Source organism: Hermetia illucens, chromosome 6, assembly GCF_905115235.1.
Source record: "Hermetia illucens chromosome 6, iHerIll2.2.curated.20191125, whole genome shotgun sequence".
NCBI lineage: Eukaryota > Metazoa > Arthropoda > Insecta > Diptera > Stratiomyidae > Hermetia > Hermetia illucens.
In genome coordinates, this window is record NC_051854.1 from 74,980,471 (window position 1) to 75,000,522 (window position 20,052).

The following is a 20,052-nucleotide window of genomic DNA, read 5'->3' on the forward strand; positions in this document are numbered from 1 at the left end:
ACTCACGATCATAGGTGCTGTAGTTCTGTTAAGCTATATTCAATTTTCTTTCTTTCTTTAGTCTTGGAACAAGTAGGCATTGAGGATCGCTTTATGTTGTGCGGCTTTGGGCAAGAAACGATGATAGAAATTTAATATGCCCAAAAGCCTTCGCAGATCCTTGACCGTTTTATGTTGTGAGAAGTCTATGATGGCCTGAAATTTGTCTGGATCCAGTTGTGTTCCTTCAAGGGAAATCATGTCAACTTCGCCTTCTGTTGAAGGAATTTGCACTTTGCAACATTAAGCCCAAGCCTGGCCTGAAGGAGATGTTGGAAAATGCATTCGAGGTGTTTCAAATACTGAGAAAGAGGTAACCAAAACATCATCCAAGTACACGAAACAGAAGCTAAAGTTTCGCACGACAGACTGGATGAAACTTCGCCGCATTGCACAGACTAAAAGGCGTCCGTGTGAATTCGAAAAGTCCGAAGGGTGTGCATATTGCCGTTTTCAGAATATCTTCTGAAGCTACGGGGATCTGATGGTACGCCTTGGCTAAGTCGAAGGTTGTGAAAACACGGCAGTTAGCGAGAGGATGGCGGTCTGGAATGGTCTAAGCGTTCAGACGTCTGTAATCGCTACATGGTCTCCATTCGCCATTTGACTTTGAGACCATATACAGTGGAGAAGACCAGTAGTTATTTGATTCTTCTTCTCGGGTGGTAATGAACGCACCTTCGAGAAGACTTGATAGAAAGTTGTATAGATGTGGCGCCGTACATAATGGTTAGCTGGCTGCGAAAGACTACTTTCTTTTGTTTTGTGTTGTATTTTTAAAGAAGCGGACGAATGCGCGGATTGTCTACCTCTTCAAAAATGATCAAAAGACTGACAGTAGAGCAGGTGGCAAGTTTTCCTGAAGATCTGATCAAATTTAGCCATTTGGTCCGTGGCTTCCCACAAAACTTCACTGTCCACGGGAGGCTCGTCTACCTCGTGGGTTTTTGTCAACACTGTTTACTAACAATTCCAACGATCCAAAGTCCGCACAGGCCAAGATGGCCTGAGTCCTTTCCGGAAGTCGCCGCAATCACAGCGAGGCGTTTTAAGTCCAATGTTGTTTAATGTCCAAACAATATCCCTACATAATAAATACTTTGATAGCATTGAAATCTTCCAATAGGCGGCCACTGGAGACAATTGGTCGACTTCTAAATGTTTGCAAAGGCAAGTAAATGGGTTTGTTGATGAATTCCGAAGGGTTGAGCCTACCAATCAACATAAGCACCTCTGCCCATGTCAAATCCATCACTTTTATCATCCTTCTTAGATAGGAATATAGCGAGGACGTGTTGGATCAGAGATCGCTTGAACTCCCACTATTCCTAAAACCATAAAGGCAGGCAGATTGATTAACTTTTCAACTGATTTTTCTTTAGATCTCGCACAACGTAAAGCCAACAATCTCTATAGATCTGTGGTAAAGCCCATTATAGAGTATGTCGTTGCGTCCACTATGAATTCGCTAAAATATTTTGAAAACAAGCTCAGCTCAATATCTGCTTGTGTTCTGAGAAGATGCTTGGGGCTGACCAGAACCACTCCATTCCATACATCAGATTTTTACTTTGATCAACGAGCCGTCTCTTCCTTTTAGAAGGCGCCTCCTGGCAGTCAAAAAACTTCTTAAATTAAAGGAAAGAAATCCAAAAATCTATTATTTCTATCATCGATTCAAAGCTAAACGGATTCTGAAAACGGTTTCTCCTCAATCTATAAGTCATTCCGCAGCTTGTGTGAGGAGGAGGCCACCTGTGTGTGACAGAGCGATGGAGGACCTCAAATCAAGGCGTTTTCTGGTCCTGGCATCTGATGCTGCATTCATGCATGATTAGCCTGCCTGTGCGGTGGTTGGTCCGGATGGGATACAAGTCTCACATTTTTCCTTGAAAATCAGTTTAATTTTGGCGGCTGAACTTTTTGCCGTGCTCTAGGCTATCAAGGTGGCTTTCAGGATGGGGAAGAAACGGTTGCTATCATTACAGACTCCTGTAAACACGCGGAGCGTAAGTTTGGTCGAACTCTCCCCTGTACATGTGCTGAAGGCAATTCAGGAACACTCCTATAGGGAGTGGGAGGATGATGGCGATATCACCTGTCAAAGGACCATTTTTCCCTACATTCACGCTGCTTTACCCCTAATTCAACCGGAGGCTAGAGTCAGATTATAATACATAGTTTCAGTTCCTTCACGGCAGGGTATTTCCTGCCATCTACGTTTTTGTTTCTTACATTGATCTATCATTACCCCTCGGCGCTCCAATGGTTAGTAGAGTCGCGGAAAAATACGTCACCCACACGGTATCAAATACCTTTAAACAACCGAGCAGCTCCTATGTGTTCATACGTCAAGTTGCTTCCGGCTTTCTGGTCTGGGCTGGACGCCGTTCGGATGGAAGACAACCTTTTAGTTCACTCGAAGGAATACTGAAGCTTGGTTTTCCGGACCTGAACCACCCTCGATCTCGTCTGATCAGTCTGAAATTTTGTCTTGTCCTTCTTTTTCTTCAGCCTTTGTCCCGTTCACAAGCGGGATCAGCTCGTCGTGATCGGTTTCGCCATTTGGCTCTATCGAACGCCTGATCTGGGTGCAATCTCGAGGCTTTTAAATCCCCATCCAGCGTATCAAGCCACCGTTGTTTCGGCCTGCCTTTTGGTCATTTACCATCGACTTCGATGTTCAGACCAATCTTGGCAAGTAAATTCTCGTTAGCATGAATTGCGTGACCTACCATCGAAGACCCCTCTCTCTCAATTTTTCCACGATCGATGCAACCCCATAACGATCGCGGATATCCTCAATTCGGATGTGATCAAAACGTGTGACGCCACTAGTTCAACGTAACATCTTCGTCTCCATCACCGCAAGACGTCGTTCATTGTCTTTGCCAACTTTGTCAACACTCAGAACCATAGAGAGCGACAGGACGGACGGTCATTGCGTTAACTTTTAGATTTGAGACGTTCGTTGGTACGTCGATCACAAAGAACACTACCTGTAATTTCTTCGGAATGAACATAGAGAACATACGTAGAGCATTCCAGATACCCTCGGTGTTCCTTGATGTGTCCCAGGATTATTTTTGCAACAGCAGAGAGTACGTTGATATCCCTCCAATTGTCGCACTCGTCTTATTTGGAATCTTAATTATTAGGGTCCTGTGAGGTGTCAAGTGTACAGTTCCGAAATCATTGCAATCGACAAATTTCTTTTGTTGCGGCGCACATTAGGTTGAACTTCCCTGAACTTCGCACGGCATCAAGGGGGAAATGGGCCATAGCTCGCCAACCCTCCGAGAAGTGGCGAACGCAACATGCAAGCAGTCTCTTTCGAGCCGGATTCCGGCGCCTCTCTTGTCACAGATATCCAGGCCGACTCCCAAATCTACTGCTGATTACAAAATTGTCAATCTGATTGCGCGTACGGTATTAGGTAATTGGATTAGATTCGATAGTTTTTGCAAGTGATAACTTTATTTACTAAAACTAGTTCCTTCTCTAAAGTGCACAGTACACTTAAGTATGAAGTAATCACTAAATTTCTGATATAATACCACCGTCAGATCACTAATACACAGTGGTCTGGGGCTTGAATACTTAATCTGAATTATAAATTATACAATTTCATAAATTCTGTATTTTACCAAATTAAGCGATCTAATAAATATTTTCTCAATATTTTATCATTCCAAACTCACTTCTTGGTATAGAAATAATTTGAAAAAAATGTTCTCTCACTTGCAGACCATGACCATCGAAGGCATTAAATGCATCCGAGAATACAAGGCTGTATAAGCAATTGTCCACTCCATAAAATAAAAGTAAAAAATAAAGTCGACTGCCAATGTTCCACCACACGTGTATGCATTACCAAATCGCGGACACTCGAATATGAATGTACATCTGCGTTGTACGCTTAGTTAAATTAATTTTTCCAATGATATGTATCGCCAATACTGAATAACTTCTAGTTCGTAGGATTGCATGGCAGATCTTTATTTTCTTTTTTGTACTGATTTCGTTTTATACAGAAGGAATTTGTTGAATTTATTTTGGACTGGATTATGTTTTCTTTTTGATATGAACTCTAATTATTGTCGCACTGCACAGCACACTAATATGACTCTGAAAAACAAGACTAGAAGATATAATGTTCACAATTGCACAAAAGGTGATGTAAATTTATCGAATTGATAGATCGAAAATGAAAACTATTTAGATGAGGAAATTGCGAAATAAAAGTTATCTATATCTTAAATCGTGTTTTTTTTTCAATCAACAGTCTTTACAATAGAACATATACCCATATATACGGTTGCCAGTCATCCTTTGGTGGCGTCGTACACGGTCTACTGAAATGCGCTCCAACTCCTTCCAGAACTTTTCGAGGCCATCGCAGTCTTCCTCTACTATTCTGCGTCTAGTGCTCTTGGGACAACCCACACGTCGGTCTACTTGTGATGGTAGGTTCCACTGCATGGCGTAACCAGCAATGGAGTTTTTTGTCCTATCTATTGCTACTTCCGCCTTCTGAGCGCATCGACCACTAGCAACTGGCCTACCAAGTTCTTTACTCGAAATATAATAGTATCAGGCCAGTGTATCCCGATGACACGTCGCAGGCAAGTCTTCATGGAGGCTTGGAGCTTTTGAGTAACAGTGGCGGTCCCTTTCCATGTGCTATTCCTATATAACAACATAGAAAAAATTGAAACTTCATCTTGGTGTTAAAATAACTGCGTTTCCAGATGTCAAGCAAGATGGCGCGAGGAAAATGGGGCGGGAACCCTATCGGCCAAACCAAAACCAAGTAGCCGAGGAGAACCTCCATAGTGGTGGCACCGGGAGACACTGTAATCACTTTGGTTTGCCGGCCGTGATTCAGTAGGCGAATGCTCCAAAGGCCTAATCAGGGCGATCAGACCTGAGTCTGCACGGGGACTCATCTGAAGTGGCAAATTGGTCACGAAACAAATCTCCGTATCAGAAGCTTATTAGAAACCTTATTTTGAGGATTTTATTAGTTGGAAAAATTGGTTGAAATTGAATCAAATCATATAGAGATATTTCAAATAAATTTTTTTTTAAAAAAAATTGAGTCAATAATAAAGTATTCCGTCCGTCCAATTACGGGACGTGTAGCGACTCCATTTTTTATCTGAAAGGAAAAAGGATTTAATCTTACATTATTAATTTATTTTGTAAGAATACGAACTGCATGCTAATAAAAATTTTAGCATTATTTTAAAATAACCATGCAAATATAGAAGTGAAAACAACTTTTATTTAAATTTATTCATTTACAGAAAGGCTTAACTGGCGCCGGTCTGATTTTCTCTCGTGGTTTTATATTTTTTCTTCTAACAGTACCTGACCCTTTGATGGTGATAGTGTTGTCTGGAACCTATGGCGTCAGTGAAAACTAGTGACCCCGCCATTTACTCGTAGCGGCTAAATGTTGAGCATTTCACGTTGCTCCGCCCAATACTTTCGTCATGCTAAATATTGAATCGGACCTTGGGTTTGACTCGTCGACCGCTCCTGGTAATACAGTTTTCTTGGTCTGGCTGCTCTGGTGGCGGTAACTATGGTACTTCGGGGTGTCTTATCTAGTACGCTGGTTTGAGCCGGTCCGTTGAAATTGTTACCTCTAGCGTAGCGCTTTTCAGGGATCGGTGCTAGCGTCCGACACATTCGTTGGCCTGTGGATGCTAGGACGTAGTTCGGATACAGTACATGTTTTGGAACTGGGCGAGACTGTTGAATAAATTCGACTCGAATTGGCATCCTTGGTCCGTTGTTATAGGGTGAGGTACACCGAATCTAGCTATGCAGTGATCGTGGCGATAATTTCCGTTGAAGTTTCTTCGACTGGAATGGTCAGGCAGAACCTTTGAGGTTGATTCACACAGAATAGAGGTTTCCGTTCTAGGGATGTCCATCCATTGAAGTCGAAGGTTGGGGTTAGCCTGTAAGGATATGTCCCCTCTGTGCACTGCCTAGTCTAGTTGCATCTCTAGGTGGACTTATTTCTTCCAGCGTGGATAATTTTAGATTTGAAAAAAAAAACTATTCTTTTTTTTTGTCTTGCCTCAGTTGGGGTCACCATTTATAGAAGTTAAAATAACTTCATTTACAGAAATACTAAAACAAAACTGGCGCCGATCTGATTTTATCCACAATCTGACGGTTATGGTATCGCTCGTAGATTTCGTCATTATGTAGGATACCTCTATCCTCATGTAGGGGGCCAAAAATTCTTCGGAAGATTCTTCTCTCGAACGCAGCCCAGAGTTCGCAATTTTCCTTGCTAAGAACTCAATTCTCCAAGGAATACATGAGGACTGGCAAAATCATTATCTTGTACAGTAAGAGCTTTGACCCTATGATGTCTCGAGCGGAACAGTTTTTTTAAGCTGACATAGGCTCTGTTGGCTACCAGCAACCGTGCGCGGATTTCATCGTCATAACTGTTATCGGTTGTGATTTTCGACCCCAGATAGGAGAAATTATCAACGGTCTCAAAGTTGTAGTCTCCTATCTTTAATCTTCCCGTTTGACCAGTGCGGTTTGATGTTGTTGGTTGGTTGGATTTTGGTGCTGCTGTTGCCACCATATATTTTGTCTTGCCTTCATTGATGTGCAGCCCAAGATCTCACGCCCATTGCCGCCTGCTCGATCTGGATGAAGGCAGTTTGTACATTTCGGGTCATTCTTCCCATGATGTCGATATCGTCAGCATAGGCTAGAAGTTAGGTGGCCTTAAAGAGGATCGTACCCCTTGCATTTCTCCAGGGCCAGGTTAAAGAGTACACATGATAGGGCATCCCCTTATCGTAGACGGTTGTTGATGTCGAATGATCTTGAGAGTGATCCTGCTGCTTTTATCAGGCCTTGCACATTGGTCAGGGTCAGCCTAGTCAGTCATGTTCTTATTTAGAGACAAAAAATGTTATACTTTCCTTTGCATGTATAGAGACTCCCCCAAGTTCCACATAGAACGATGTAACAAATTTCGCGTCAATCTGTGCAGTCATTTCTGAGAAAACCAATTTTGATAAGGTTTTGTTTTACACAAAACGTTAGCAAAATTTCGATCTTTGGAACCTTCTAATACGGTTTCTCCCCTTAATGCAGATAAGCATATTGCGGCTGGTCAAAACTGAGAACCTTAGTTTTATTGGTATTTATTTTCAGATCTAATCTAGTTGCTCTCTTTTCAGATCCAGAGCTACTTGGCCAAGGCCCAAGACCCAGTGTGAGAGCAAACAAATGTTTTCACTGTAGTGGAAGTGTTTGCGAAAGGATATCATAGTCCAATGACCTCTGCGTCTTTCAAACAATGCAGCATGAAGACCATCACCGATAACGAGAAGAAATAATATCAGTGAGAAGATGCAACCCTAGCGATCTTTGCTTTATTCCTCATATTCCAATACCCTCCTTCAGGTGAAGCGAAGATCTCAATTCCGCGTACTGTTCCAAAATGATTGCAAAACGATCTGGTGCTTGGAATCTTAACGATCGTCCACTTCTTTGACTCCCGGAGAAAAGTTTTGGATTCCCAAGATTTCTGCATGAGTGGAAAGACCTGCAGAAACTGCAGTTGCAGTGCTGAATAATGCATTATCCTATGCAGCATTTTTCAAAATTTGGACATGTCATTTATTTATCCCGCTGGATTCGTGTTTGAATTTCGGGTCCTTGGGGGATCCCAGCCTGTTTTCGGGCTGGTACACCGTACTCGATGCCAACATGTCAATATTTAACCCTTTCATCGTTTTTATAATGTTCGACGGAACCGCAGAGTGTGAGACTTTTATTCTTCTTTTCCGTTACAAGTTATTAACAAGGGATGTTATTGTCTTTATTTCTTGCCGTTTCGCTTTTTAAAAAAGAGTGTTTCAATAATCGACGGTTGGAAGCCGTTCTTCACTTCGGTGTCGATTATATATTCTTTTTCTTTCTGAAATTTTTCAGCACTGAGGGGCACGGTGAACAATCGGTGGATCATGACATGCAAAGGGACTATTTTATGTGAATGGGAGTGGTTCGAATTATCTGGTATCGTTCGCTGCGTGTTTTTTTCTCTCTGATGATCTTTAAATCAAGAAAGCGGTGTTCTCCACTGTCCCCTATCTCCATTGTGACTCTTAGGTTCCGATGTACCTTATTCAGGATTCTCTCCCACTTTGCCTTCATGGACAATGGTGGAAATGTCATCTAGATAGCTTCAGATCTTTGGGAGCAGGCCATGAACATATCACTCAATCTTCTGCCGTGTAATCTGACAGTCATAACTGCACCACAATACACAAGTGATTGTAGTTGCAGCAGCAACATATCAGTACAAAGTCGAGATGCATAGAGGCTGAGAATACCTGGTATATGCAAAGGATCCATTTTCGAGAATTCGTTCCGATCTTCAGCGAAGACTTCAGCCGAACGATGAAGGAGTATTGAAACTGTTGTCAATAGTGCAGCGCGGTGTTGTTGATACCGCTGTCTCTGCCACCATCGACTCTTTGGTAGTGGTCTGCGACCTGCTGCACTTTCACGTGCACGTATTGCAGGAAGCGCTCGACGATTCTCTGGTGCAACAACGGGCGGTAAGATGCTATATCTACCCCCGCCGTTATTTCCTAGAGAGGGATGAAAAGAGGTTCATATCCACAGTCCATTTCATCCCCTGCCTACACAAACCTGCTGAAGTGGTCGCCACAGGTTGTGACGAAACTTATTTTTAAATAGTTTTTTTTTTCAAGGAAAATGATTACTTTTTCAGAGAAAAGTCGTTTTTATTACTTGTTTTCGTTATATATAATTATATCGCGCATGATTTTTAGCAGTGGTGATAATTATGAACATGGGGTACCTGAAAAGATGTACTGCATCAAATCAGACGACTTTTTGTCACAATCGACAAGTTTTAGCATTCGGCTTTAAAGTAAACTAAACAATTCAGATTTGTTTTGTAGACTGAATTTTATTCGATTTACATAATACAATTGTATACATTAGTTCAAAATTAACAGATTTATAATCCTGGATAAACATTTTCTTTTGTGAATATCATTTCGTATCAATTTACTGAGAATCAAAGTATTAAAGTGAATCCAAACCAAAGTGTTTCTATAAATAGGCGGCCTTCCGAATACTGTGTTGCCTTCGATGTTCTATTTCCATTGCAATTGTAAATTTCTAAAGTCAGATGTTCACTTTGCCATTTAAGAAGAATTAAGAATTAATACACGCAATATGTCGGTAACGCAATGATTTCCACAATATATTAAGCGAGTACAAATGAGACGAAAACATATAAGGACACAATGAGATAAGCTAGTAAAAACATAAAAAAAGGTTCTTTGGAGTGTTTTTATTCTAAAATATAAGATATCGTAAGTGTGTAGATAAAATAATTGGTTTCTATTTTAGATGTATTCAAGTAGGTGAATGTCTCTATATACAAAGGCTGCAATGATTCCTGGTTGAATATGTTTAGTGTCGGCTTGAAATACTTTCTTATTCTATTGAACCCCCCACACGATTTGCTGGCAAGCTGCATATAGCTTCCGTTCCCAATGCTGGGCACATTTACTTGTTCACCATTCGAATTTTGTCTTTTATTATATTCCGTAAGTCTTTAATCGTCTGCAAGTGATTCTCTTTGAATATGTCGGAGACCTTGGTCGTCACAGATGATTCGACTTGCGGATTAAGCGACATGCCTGACATACATTCTGCTAAACTAGTGTGAAATTTCGGCTGTTTCCATAGTACTGCAAGGAAGAACAGACAAATCAGAACAACCAACCCATGAGGAAACTGCTGTTCCCACACTCACCTAGTTCATTATCACAAATTTGAAGTTCCTGTTTAAGGTGTCGCATTAGTCCTATAATACGCTGAGAAAGATTTTCGCTGGCAGTCTTTTGAACACCTTCTTTCTTTTTGCTTTTTTTCGCCTGTACAGGAGTTGTCGCATACTTTTGGTGACACACGGACAGGACAAATGCATACAGCGATAATATCTGTGAAATCGGACTCAGTAAGGGGGATCCAGATAACCAAATCATGTATAAATACTCACCTCAACAGCAGAAACAATTCTCTGCTGTATCTCCCGCCTATTCCAGATATTATCCTCTTGATCGTTGTTTTCTCTAACGCTATCACATAGAATTGTCTGCACTTTTGACACGTTGCCATTCAATTGCGCAACACGGTCATCAGTGAGTTGGAAATTAATACTCAGATCAATTAAAAATTCAGCTACATCACTAAAGAAGGTTTCATACGGCATATCTAACATTGCATGCAAACGCGAAGGTAATAAATTGACTAGAAATTTGTTAGATGATTTCGTGAAATTTTTCGACCGTATTCGCTTGAAAATTTCATTCCAGCTTGTTTTCAGGGATTCGAGGACTTCTGTGTTACGATTTCCCTCATTCGAATTTTCCGCTTGTATTTTGTCGTGGCTGTTTAAGGCGTCGATAAAAGATGCAACTAGTCTGAGTAAATGCGACCTGATCTGCAAACATTCTATGTCTTGATCAAAGCTGTTTTGCTTTTCATTGTGATCTATCAAATCAATCGGATCCCATCGAACGACTACAGAAAGGTCTCGGTTATCTGCTAATTCGTTCCATTTGATGCGATCTTCGGCAGGATGTATGCTCATCATTTTGTATGTGTTAAGATTCTGCCATAGTGCGCCAGATAGACATACCAGCTCCAGTAATAGCTGTTCTGCAGATGTTGATGCATAATGCAAGCTGTTTGACAAACGATCCCTGAAATCCATGAATTCCTCGATCTTTGAAAATGACCCATATTTATAAGCCATTGCGATGTATTCTAAACGTTCCTTGTAGCTTGTTGTAAAGAAACTCAAAGTAACGTCGTAAACCGATTTAGCTACTGAAACTAGACCCGTAGCTGGTAACAATGCACAGTGCAAATAGCCCATTGATTCTAGCTGGATATGCTTAATGTCTAAGGATTCATATATCTGATGGGCTCCAACTCCACACCCCAGAAAATGGTAAATTTTCAACAATAACAATTTGGCGTGGAAGTTGCTTGGGCTATTTTGTAACACGTAATAGAGGAGGCAAATTGCCTCGATTAAATGGTATGATTTGCCTTCTTCAGCGGCAACATCATACATGATATGAGCTGAAAAGGACGAAGGCGGTAGAACTAGGATAGATCAAAATCAGGAATTATAATTGGGTTCTTACTTGCTAGAAGTGAGTATGGGTCGGACGGTCCCATGTCAGTGGAAAGTAGATTCTGACCAAAGGCACTCAGGCCATGTTCGTAGTGTAATCGTAATGCAGTGTATAAAGCCAACAGATGTTCTTGACTCAAACCAATATTCGATCCGCACATCCTTGATAACTGCAGAGAGCAGATGTGTTTTTGCATTTGTTCCTTCTGAAAATAAAACATAGAAACAAATTAACCAGAAAATGCTGTGCTGTAGTTTACGATATGAAATTAAAAGAAATTTGTTCAATGAATGTTCTTTTCTCAAAAAAGGTAATAGGTAAAGGTAACAGCAAGTTTATTTCAAAGTCCATAGAATCAATGAGGCTCTATGTTAAGCAATTAAATAAAGTTGACTGGAAATAATGGCTTTCCAAATCTAGGAGGCATCCAGACGATCGGAAATCCCTATATGAGAGAGTGAAAACCTGGCCTACGCGCTATCAGTGTTGGTTTCCACAATGTGTTCCAGTTGTCTCCAGGAATTTCAGAGAAGTCTAGACTCTCTCTCTACTGTCTATGGGGTCCCAACATATGGGCTTAATGAATTCTATTGCGCGCCTGTTCTTTTCTATCTTTCAACCGACCAATCTACGAATATACAACGACTAAGCTCTTCGTTCGAGATTGGGTGGGATCAGGGTGATGGAGGTTCAGAACTTTTAAGTAAGTAACAGTGGCGATCACTCTCTGTTTGAACGGCCTAAATTTGATTTTGGTTTCGAGATCCGTGTATTTTCAGATCCTAAAGAAAGTATTGAAAGTGCTGAGATGATTAATTGATTGCGACCGGCAAGCATTTGACTGATATTGTCCGTAGTACACTGGTTAAAAAAAATTAAGTACCGAAATTGGCGAGGGACGCTTTATCGCCGTTAGAGGTTCATGGTCCGGGAACAAGGTAAACGACCTGCCCTCAAAGGAAAAACGGAAGTATTTGATTCTCAGATACACGACTCTATTAGTCACGATCGTAGGCTATAGTTCCATTGAGCAGGATTCAACTGCTTCGAGTAGAAACCCAACGAATACCAGCTTTGATCCACCATCTGGTGAAGCGCAGCCGTACTGCAATGCCTGAGGCACCAACAGCTATTTAACTTAGACAATTGACTTGGCCAACATGGGCCAAGCCAGCCCGACTTGAACACGGTGTCCTCCTTTGTACAAATCTTGATTTGAGCTTTTGTGACGATTTCATTTTTCGTCAAAGATGGAAAAAATCCTCAGGCACTTCCTTGGCAATAGCCCAGCTTTAGCTACAACCAGGCTGCGGCTCAAGGAGATCTCTAGCTGCAGGGTGGAAAGCGAAGCCATATGGCCATAGTAATATCATAAACGAAGTACCTCGGCAACTCTGAGTCTTCCCCAATCTGAACTTCACGAGAAATTTTGCTGTGGACTTTCCAATCAGGGCAGAGTGGAAGACCGGCGGCATGATGCAAGGCTTTGACACAGTATTCTTCACCAACAGATCAAAGATGGTCTGTGAAGTCGGTGCGGGAGTTTTTCCGAATATACACGGTGTATCCGAGTGGTACGATCTCCCAAGTTACGCCACTGTATTCCAAGCGGAAGCTCCAAGCATAACATATCCAAGCGGCCATTAAGTCCCTGTGATCAGCGACGACATCATTCAGGCTGGTGAGGCAGTGCAGAAACACGGTGAACAATCTGGGCGGCAGGCTCAAGGTCATCAAGGGGAATGAGTAGGCTGATGGACTACCCAGGAGGGGAGGGGAGGAGTGTGCTCTTGGCAATCGTTCGGTAGGTACAGTCTGTGTCCCGCTAGCGACTATCAAGGGTCAAATCTATTCGCACTACTTAGCAGCTGCAGACTTTAGATGGTGAAGACGCTAAATGCCAGACACGTGCAAATACATACAAGATTACGGCGGTCTGCACAAAGCATTGACCTTTAAGGAATCACACCGCCAGACTCAACGTACCCCACAATTCGCATTGCCGAGACTGCGGAGAAGAGGGAGAAACCATCAGGCACTTCCTTTGCGATTGCTCAGCTCTGACTAGGGTTACGCTGGAATGTCATCTCATGTTGAGTACTAAAATCGCGGAAAAGAAAGTGATGTGGATGAATCAAAATTTGAAAAAACTTGGATTTGTATCCGGCTGGTGCTCGTGGTATAGGCACAATCACTATGAAATCCACCAGTGGGCGAACCGCAAATAACCAGGTCGAGAGCACAACCTCTCAGCCCTTTCAGATGAGTCTCATTGCAGACTGCGCGATGGTTAATTGGGTAGAGCCTTGGCCTCTCAAACTCGTTGTTTCGTGGTCGAATCCCGGCCTTCATGGATGTGCTGTGTTCGTCTTTGTGTTGATCACTTGCACAGCATTAAATGTGGTGATAGTAAAACTGAAGCGCAATTAACCAATTAAATTAGTTTATCCAATAAGTACCAGCAATTCGCATCATTCAAGTTAGCAGCTGATGCCAGCAATTTAATGATTTAATCACGCGCTCGTCGGTCTGGACGAGAAGTCGATTAGACTCGTTGCCGAAGTTCTGGAGGAGTGTTCCTAATCGAAATTGAAGGACACCCTCATCAAGCGACTGTCGGTAAGTGAGTCAGCAAAGCTGAATGACTTGCTGACGGAGGTCACCTTAGGCAATCGCTCCCCAAGCCAACTGCTGTGTGAGATGAAGCAGTTGGGCGGTGATAAGGTTGGGGTTGAGCTTCCGAAGTCACTGCCGATGAAGTGATTTCCGGAAAGCACCCTGGCAATCTTGGCTTGTGGGTAGTCGTACGTCGGGATCCTCAAGGAATCCTGCAATTGGCTAGTATGACCGTATCTTTGCCGACAAAGCAAAAAAATGTGTCAGCCTATGCACGTTCACCGCTTCAAAAAATTGAACACGTTGGGAGCGCCGGCGGTTACCCAGAACTCCATGCTGGTTAATAATATTCGATCTCTTGAGTAAATGCCATTACCTGATCGACACAAGCGCGGACGTCTCAGTTCTTTCGGTGTCGCGGAATCACAAACTGATTCTGCATCAACTCAAACTAGCGGCGGCAAATTCTTCAACCCTATACACTTACGATTACAGGCAAGTAGATGTAAGTCTGGAACTTCGATGAACGTTTTCATGACGTTTCGTTGTAGCGGATATCAATAGTCCCATTCTAGGTCACTATGGACTGGTAGTTGATCTGTAGAATAGGTCTTTTATAGATCCCGCTCAGATATTCAGATAGCCACCCTTGCATTCGTACACTTCTTCAAAAATACAGCAACATAACTACCGAAAATAGACTCTCGCAGCCAATTAAGCATGATGTACACAACCAAATCCGCACTACTGGCTCTCATATTTTCTCGAAGGTTCGTTCGGTACCACCTCAGATTGCTAGTAGTTGCTTAGAAAGAATTCGATACACTTAAAACAAGGTATTTGCAGACCATCAAATAACTGCTGGCATTCTCCACTACACATGGTCCTGAAGTCCAACGGCGAATGGAGACTATGTGGCGATTACAGGCGTATACACGGTCAGACCATTCTAGATCGCTATCCCACACCACTAATCCACGACTTTGCGCACAAACTCGCTAACTGCCGTGCTTTCACGACCTTGGACCTAGCCAAGGTGTACCATTATATCCCTGTAGCTCCAGAAGATATTCCTAAAACGGCAATATGCACACCCTTCGGACTCTTCGAATTCACACGGATACCTTTTGGTCTGTGCAATGCGGCGAAAACTTTTCAGAAGTTCATCTACTCTATCTTCCGAAACCTTCACTTTTGTTTCGTGTACTTGGATGACGTTTTGGTCGCGTCTTCTTCAGAGTCTGAGCATTTGGAACAACCCGAATGCATTTTTCAACGTCTCCTTGAGGTCGGTCTTGTGCTTAACGTTGAAAAGTGCAACTCCTTCAACAGCAGGTGAAGTTTTTAGGCCACATGATTTTCCTTGAGGGAATCCAACAGGATCCAGACAAGGTTTAGGCCATCATCGACTGCCCACGACCTAAAACGGTCAAGGATCTGCAAAGATTTTTGGGTATGTTAAACTCTACCATCGTTTCTTGCCCAAAGCCGCACAACTTTAAGAGATCCTCAATGCCTACTTGTCTGGACCCAAGACTAAAGACTCACGCGTAGTTACGTGGTCTACAGGAGTCGCTCAATCCTTTAAGTTAGTCAAACGATAGCTAGCTGACGCTACACTCCTGTCATTTCCTCAAACAGATGCACCCCTATTCGTCGATGCCTCATACGTCGCGGTAGGTGCTGCCCTTCACCAAAAGGTGAACCAAAGCTGGCAGCCGTTGAGCTTCTTTTCCAAGAAATTGAATGCAGATCAACATAATTACAGCACCTACATCTTAAGCTATTACCCGCGTACATGGCAATAAAGTGCTTTTCATACTCCCACAGTGTTCACGGAACACAAGCCTCTTATCTTCGCTTTTAAGCAGAAGCCGGACAAAGCGTCCCTCGCCAATTCCGGCATCCGAACTTCATAAACCAGTTTACTTCGAACATCCAGCATGTGTTTGGCAAGGAAGTAGTTGCAGACGCTTTGCCACGCATTTCAGAGAATAAAATCCCTGCCATGGTCGAATTTTCTGCAACCGCCAGGCCACAGAAGAATGACGCAGTTCTTCAGAGCCTCAGGGATAACTCCAAATACAAATTTCGAGAGTTTCCCTTTTCGACTCAACCTCCGAAATAGTCTGCGAGACTTCTGAAAAGGGACCTATATTTTGGCCGCTTTTCGCAAGGAAGTATTCTAAGCAGTACGCGATCTTGCGCATCCAAGCATTTGGACAATGAATCGGCTTGTCAATAGTAGATATTTCTGGCCATAAATGAATAAAGATGTTAACTCTTGGGTCAAACTGTCCATCGCGTGCTAGAAGTATAAAGTCACCAAGCACGTACGGAAAGAGGTAGCTTGTGGCGCGGCAGGATTCGCGGCATTCGAAATTTATTTCAAATGTTGCGAATACCAGCGGACAGATGACGTCACCGGCGCTCTTCACTCAGTTTAGACCTCGCTACAGGAGTGAAGAGCAGAGTAGGTGACGAGAAATGTCATATTTCGGAATGAGAAAAGAAGTGAATACCGAAAGGGACAAGATGTCATTAAATTAATAAAAATAACGAGCACCAGTTGTGTTGTTGGAAAAAGTGAAAGCATTCTTATAAAAAGTTTCTATGAAATTCATCCTTTGTTGAAGTTGTCAGTTCCATTGTTTTTAATGAAATAAATGAAGTGTTGTAACCAGGGAACATCGTTGTTCTTAACTTCTAAAGGCTCATTTCCTCGGTCTACAAAGCATTTTCACACGATCTACATTGCGAGATTCCCATGGCTTCAAGTTTTGCCTCACAATCATCGATAGGTCCCCGCAGTGGCCTGAAGCAATACCTCGCCGACATTTCCGCATAATCGTGCGCCGAGCCCGTTTGTCGTGAATGGATCCCACGCTTTGGAGTTCGGGCCGAAGTCATTACTGACCAGGAAATGCAGCTCGAGTCTACCCTGTTCTCGGAGTTGGACGCCACCGAACGACTGCATACCCCCCGCGATTCATTGAGATACTGGAACGCTGGCATAAGACACTGAAGGCCGCTATAATGGCACATAATGATTTCTCGTGGTCGGAAGTCCTGCTTTTGGTTTTACTTGGCCTATGAACAGCCCATTGTGAAAAGTTTGCCGCCAGCTCCGCCAAGTTAGTATACAGGGAGAATGTGAGACTCCCCAGCGATCCTGTGTTCGATACTAGGTCAGCCCTTTCTACCACTAGGTTTTTACGTTTGCTCCGAGACAAGACCTTTCCACCACTGGGCTTTTGTGTTTGCTCCGGGAATCGTAAGTTGAGTCAAGAAGAAATTGTCAGAGAAAAAAGTTGAATTGAGTCTTTTTCAAGAATTTTTGAGTTAAAAATAAACAGCATTTTGCAATTATGTCTTAGAATTAATAAATGTTTAAAATTACTTAATGTATTTAATCACAGTTTCATAGGGGACGGGTTTGCAGTTAGTGACGGTAGTAAAATGTCGGCGTCTTATGAGAATATAGCCGATGTGCGTTTTACGGTTCCCACTATAAAATGTAGGAAGATGAGGTAATCGTTTGATCAGCCATGTGTTCATAAGTCTAAGGTGCTTATACACTCGCCACCCTACTTGCGCGCTCCAAATCGCTTTCCCCAAGGCACCTGTTACCGTCTGCCTTTTCACTCAGAACGCCATTAAGGTCGCTGGCAATGATGTTATAGACATCAGCACGCCCCGTCTGTGGTGCGTATGCGGTGAAGAAGTAAATAGTAAGATCAGCCGATCATCAAATGGTTCGACTTCTTTAATGGCATCACGGAAACCCTCTGGAATGACAATTTTAATACCGTATTAAGTGTGTGAGATCTTTTGCAACAACAATTACCGCTATGTTATCGACGTAACTCACTATTGTGATCGCTAGCAACTGGGACGTTGAGGACATCATTATACATGATGTCCCACAATAGCGATCCCAGAACAGTGCCCTGGAGAACACCCACGGAGATAATGTATTCTTTGAGAAGAGAAGTTTGTAGCCATTTTTACCGCGTTCGCATTCTAAGTCGCAACTTTTAACACCAGACCATCGGGTTTCTTGCGGAGCGCAGATATCAATACGCCTATTCCAAAGAGCTCTTCCGAGTTTCTCGATCTTTCCAGTTATAGAGCCAATATTTATTGACACCACTGGCATTATAGACACAGTCTGCCAGCCGAATTCGCGGGACCGTTCTACGTGATTGAAAAAATTACCTAGATCCTGCGAGCCCCAAATTCAAACAAACAAGCCTCAATCATTCTTTATATAACGCATGGCAAGAACCACAATCAGGATCAAAGATTCAAGGGTCTAGTAAGGCAATGGTCACAGAATCGTCTACACAACTCCCTGGACAACTAAATGGCACACACCAATTAAAATCAAATAACAATTACATCCGAGCAAAAGAGGCAACAAAAGCACTTACATTTTGAGGTAATGTAGTCGAGCTAATTCCCGAATCCCGCACCAACTTCGACGCGACAGTGATCCTCTCGTCGCGGCTAATCGACTCCAGAAACAACGCAATGTCATTAGTGCAGCACTGCTTATCGCCGAAAAATCTAAAGTATTCAATGATCAAATCAGCAAAGTCACCGAGCAGTTCCTTGGCATTCATGTTGTTCTCACGCATACGCTTGTGCAATTCCAGCCTCGCCAGGTAAGGTCCGCGAACGCGTTTCCCGCCCTCGATAAGCTGCAATAGCAAACGCATCAGTACACATGGCTCTGGGTCAACGACATTGTACTCACTTGGCACAGAAACTCATGGCAATTGTCCAAAATGTTGTTTTCATTTTCTTCTGTTGTGTCATTCAATTTGGCCAATTCGAAGCAGCTGGTCAGATAGTCCTTGTAGTAGTCCCAGCGGTCTCGTCTGTGAATAGACATTTTTGTGTTATTTAGAACACTAATTGGAGAAAATTCTGCACGAACGACTCACTCGCTTCTTAAATTCATTTTCAAGTAAGAGTTGAGCTCATTCCACATGTTCAGTTTCTTGAAAAGATCTATTTTTAGCGACTTATGCGCGCCTGGATACACTTTTTGGCACAGGGTGCCGCCCAAGAAGTCCAGCGCCTCCTTGAATTTCCCTTGCTCCATCAGTATGCTTAGGTAGAGCTGCACCTCTTGCTCGTCCTTTATTTTTTCTTGGGAAATAAACTCTTCCACCATTCGCTGAGCCAACGCCAAGAACAAACTTCTTTTCGCCGGAACCGAGCTCTCTGGGCCGCGCAATCCCTAATAAAAGGGAATTGATGTAAATAAAAAGCACTTCGGTGAGGGTTTCCCATATTTACCTGCAACACAACACTATTCACTGCCCAGAAGTAGTAGGGGTTGCCCCGGACCTGTCTGTACAGCTGAAGGGCCACAGTTTGCTGTGATTTGAAGTCGTCCAAGCGCACGTACGACATGAACAAGTGAGCGAGCAACTCATCGTTGCCCGGCGACTTCTTCAGAGCTTCCTTGTACAACTCGCAGATTTTCTCAACTGCAGGGAGGAATAATCGAGAAGTTAATTTATTGAATGTCCTAGCAAGGGATCGGCAGAAACCTACGCTGCTCCGTTTCTTTGTAGCAAAATGAGAGAACCTGAAGGGTAGCCTCATCGGACGGTTTCTCCTCGGCCAGCGCTTTAAGCAGGGTGTTGCTCTCCTCCTCACGACCCAGACGCAGTAGCGCTAGAGCCTTCAATGCACGCCCGCAAGGCAGGACCGGCATTTTCTTCAACAGTTTCTCTGCTTCCTGCAGAGCTTTTTTATTGTTGCCCAGCTCCAGCAATTCTGAAATGAAGATAATTGCCTTGAGCACAAATGACACTCCAGAGTGATGTCCGTTAAGACATCATAATCTTATTCGAGTTTCATAAATCTCTTGGAAGCAATATTGTCACATATTTACCATAAATTGGCCGCAATCGACGATCGTATATAAGGGAATCGTGCACGTGCTGCGCCATGTCTAAAAACTTTTGACAACTACATTCGCGAATATCAGCCGCCGGCAAACGTCCACTTCAGAAATGACATTGCGATCACAACGACCTTGCGGGAAAACAATGAACTACACCCAATTGGAACTTATAATAACACACGTTTTGTGGCAATTTCTGGCTAATTAAAAAAAATGTCCGATTATTTTCAACTA

At 42.8% G+C, this 20,052-nt stretch overlaps 2 protein-coding genes across 2 annotated transcripts in view; one reads left to right on the forward strand and one right to left on the reverse strand.

Moving 5' to 3' along the window:
- LOC119659880 (probable fatty acid-binding protein) overlaps positions 1 to 4,300 on the forward strand; it is a 31,355-nt gene extending 27,055 nt beyond the window's left edge. Inside the window, exon 3 of the mRNA XM_038068199.1 lies at positions 3,787 to 4,300. Within this exon, the coding sequence (XP_037924127.1) occupies positions 3,787 to 3,837 (51 nt within the window). The 3' untranslated portion in view covers positions 3,838 to 4,300. The remainder of the gene's footprint in view (positions 1 to 3,786) is intronic.
- Positions 4,301 to 9,008: 4,708 nt separating this feature from the next.
- LOC119659890 (phagocyte signaling-impaired protein) lies at positions 9,009 to 19,911 on the reverse strand. Its single transcript, XM_038068212.1, has 10 exons — positions 19,807 to 19,911; positions 19,464 to 19,688; positions 19,203 to 19,396; positions 18,845 to 19,143; positions 18,655 to 18,778; positions 18,329 to 18,598; positions 11,289 to 11,484; positions 10,133 to 11,223; positions 9,887 to 10,073; positions 9,009 to 9,821 (listed from the first exon to the last, which is right to left on the reverse strand). Exons 1-10 carry the CDS (start codon positions 19,862 to 19,864, stop codon positions 9,637 to 9,639), a joined length of 2,829 nt encoding a protein of 942 aa, XP_037924140.1. The 5' UTR covers positions 19,865 to 19,911; the 3' UTR covers positions 9,009 to 9,636.
- Between the last annotated feature and the right edge of the window lie 141 nt (positions 19,912 to 20,052).

What these genes read in the sequence shown, in the direction of transcription:
- LOC119659890 (XM_038068212.1), bottom strand. Translation starts at nt 19,864, where the DNA reads ATGGCGCAGCACGTGCACGATTCCCTTATATACGATCGTCGATTGCGG. An exon ending in AAAATGAATTTAAGAAGCGA is followed by an intron (nt 18,779 to 18,844) that starts GTGAGTCGTTCG and finishes GTCTATTCACAG; the next exon opens with ACGAGACCGCTGGGACTACT. An exon ending in CCCATACTCACTTCTAGCAA is followed by an intron (nt 11,224 to 11,288) that starts GTAAGAACCCAA and finishes CGTCCTTTTCAG; the next exon opens with CTCATATCATGTATGATGTT.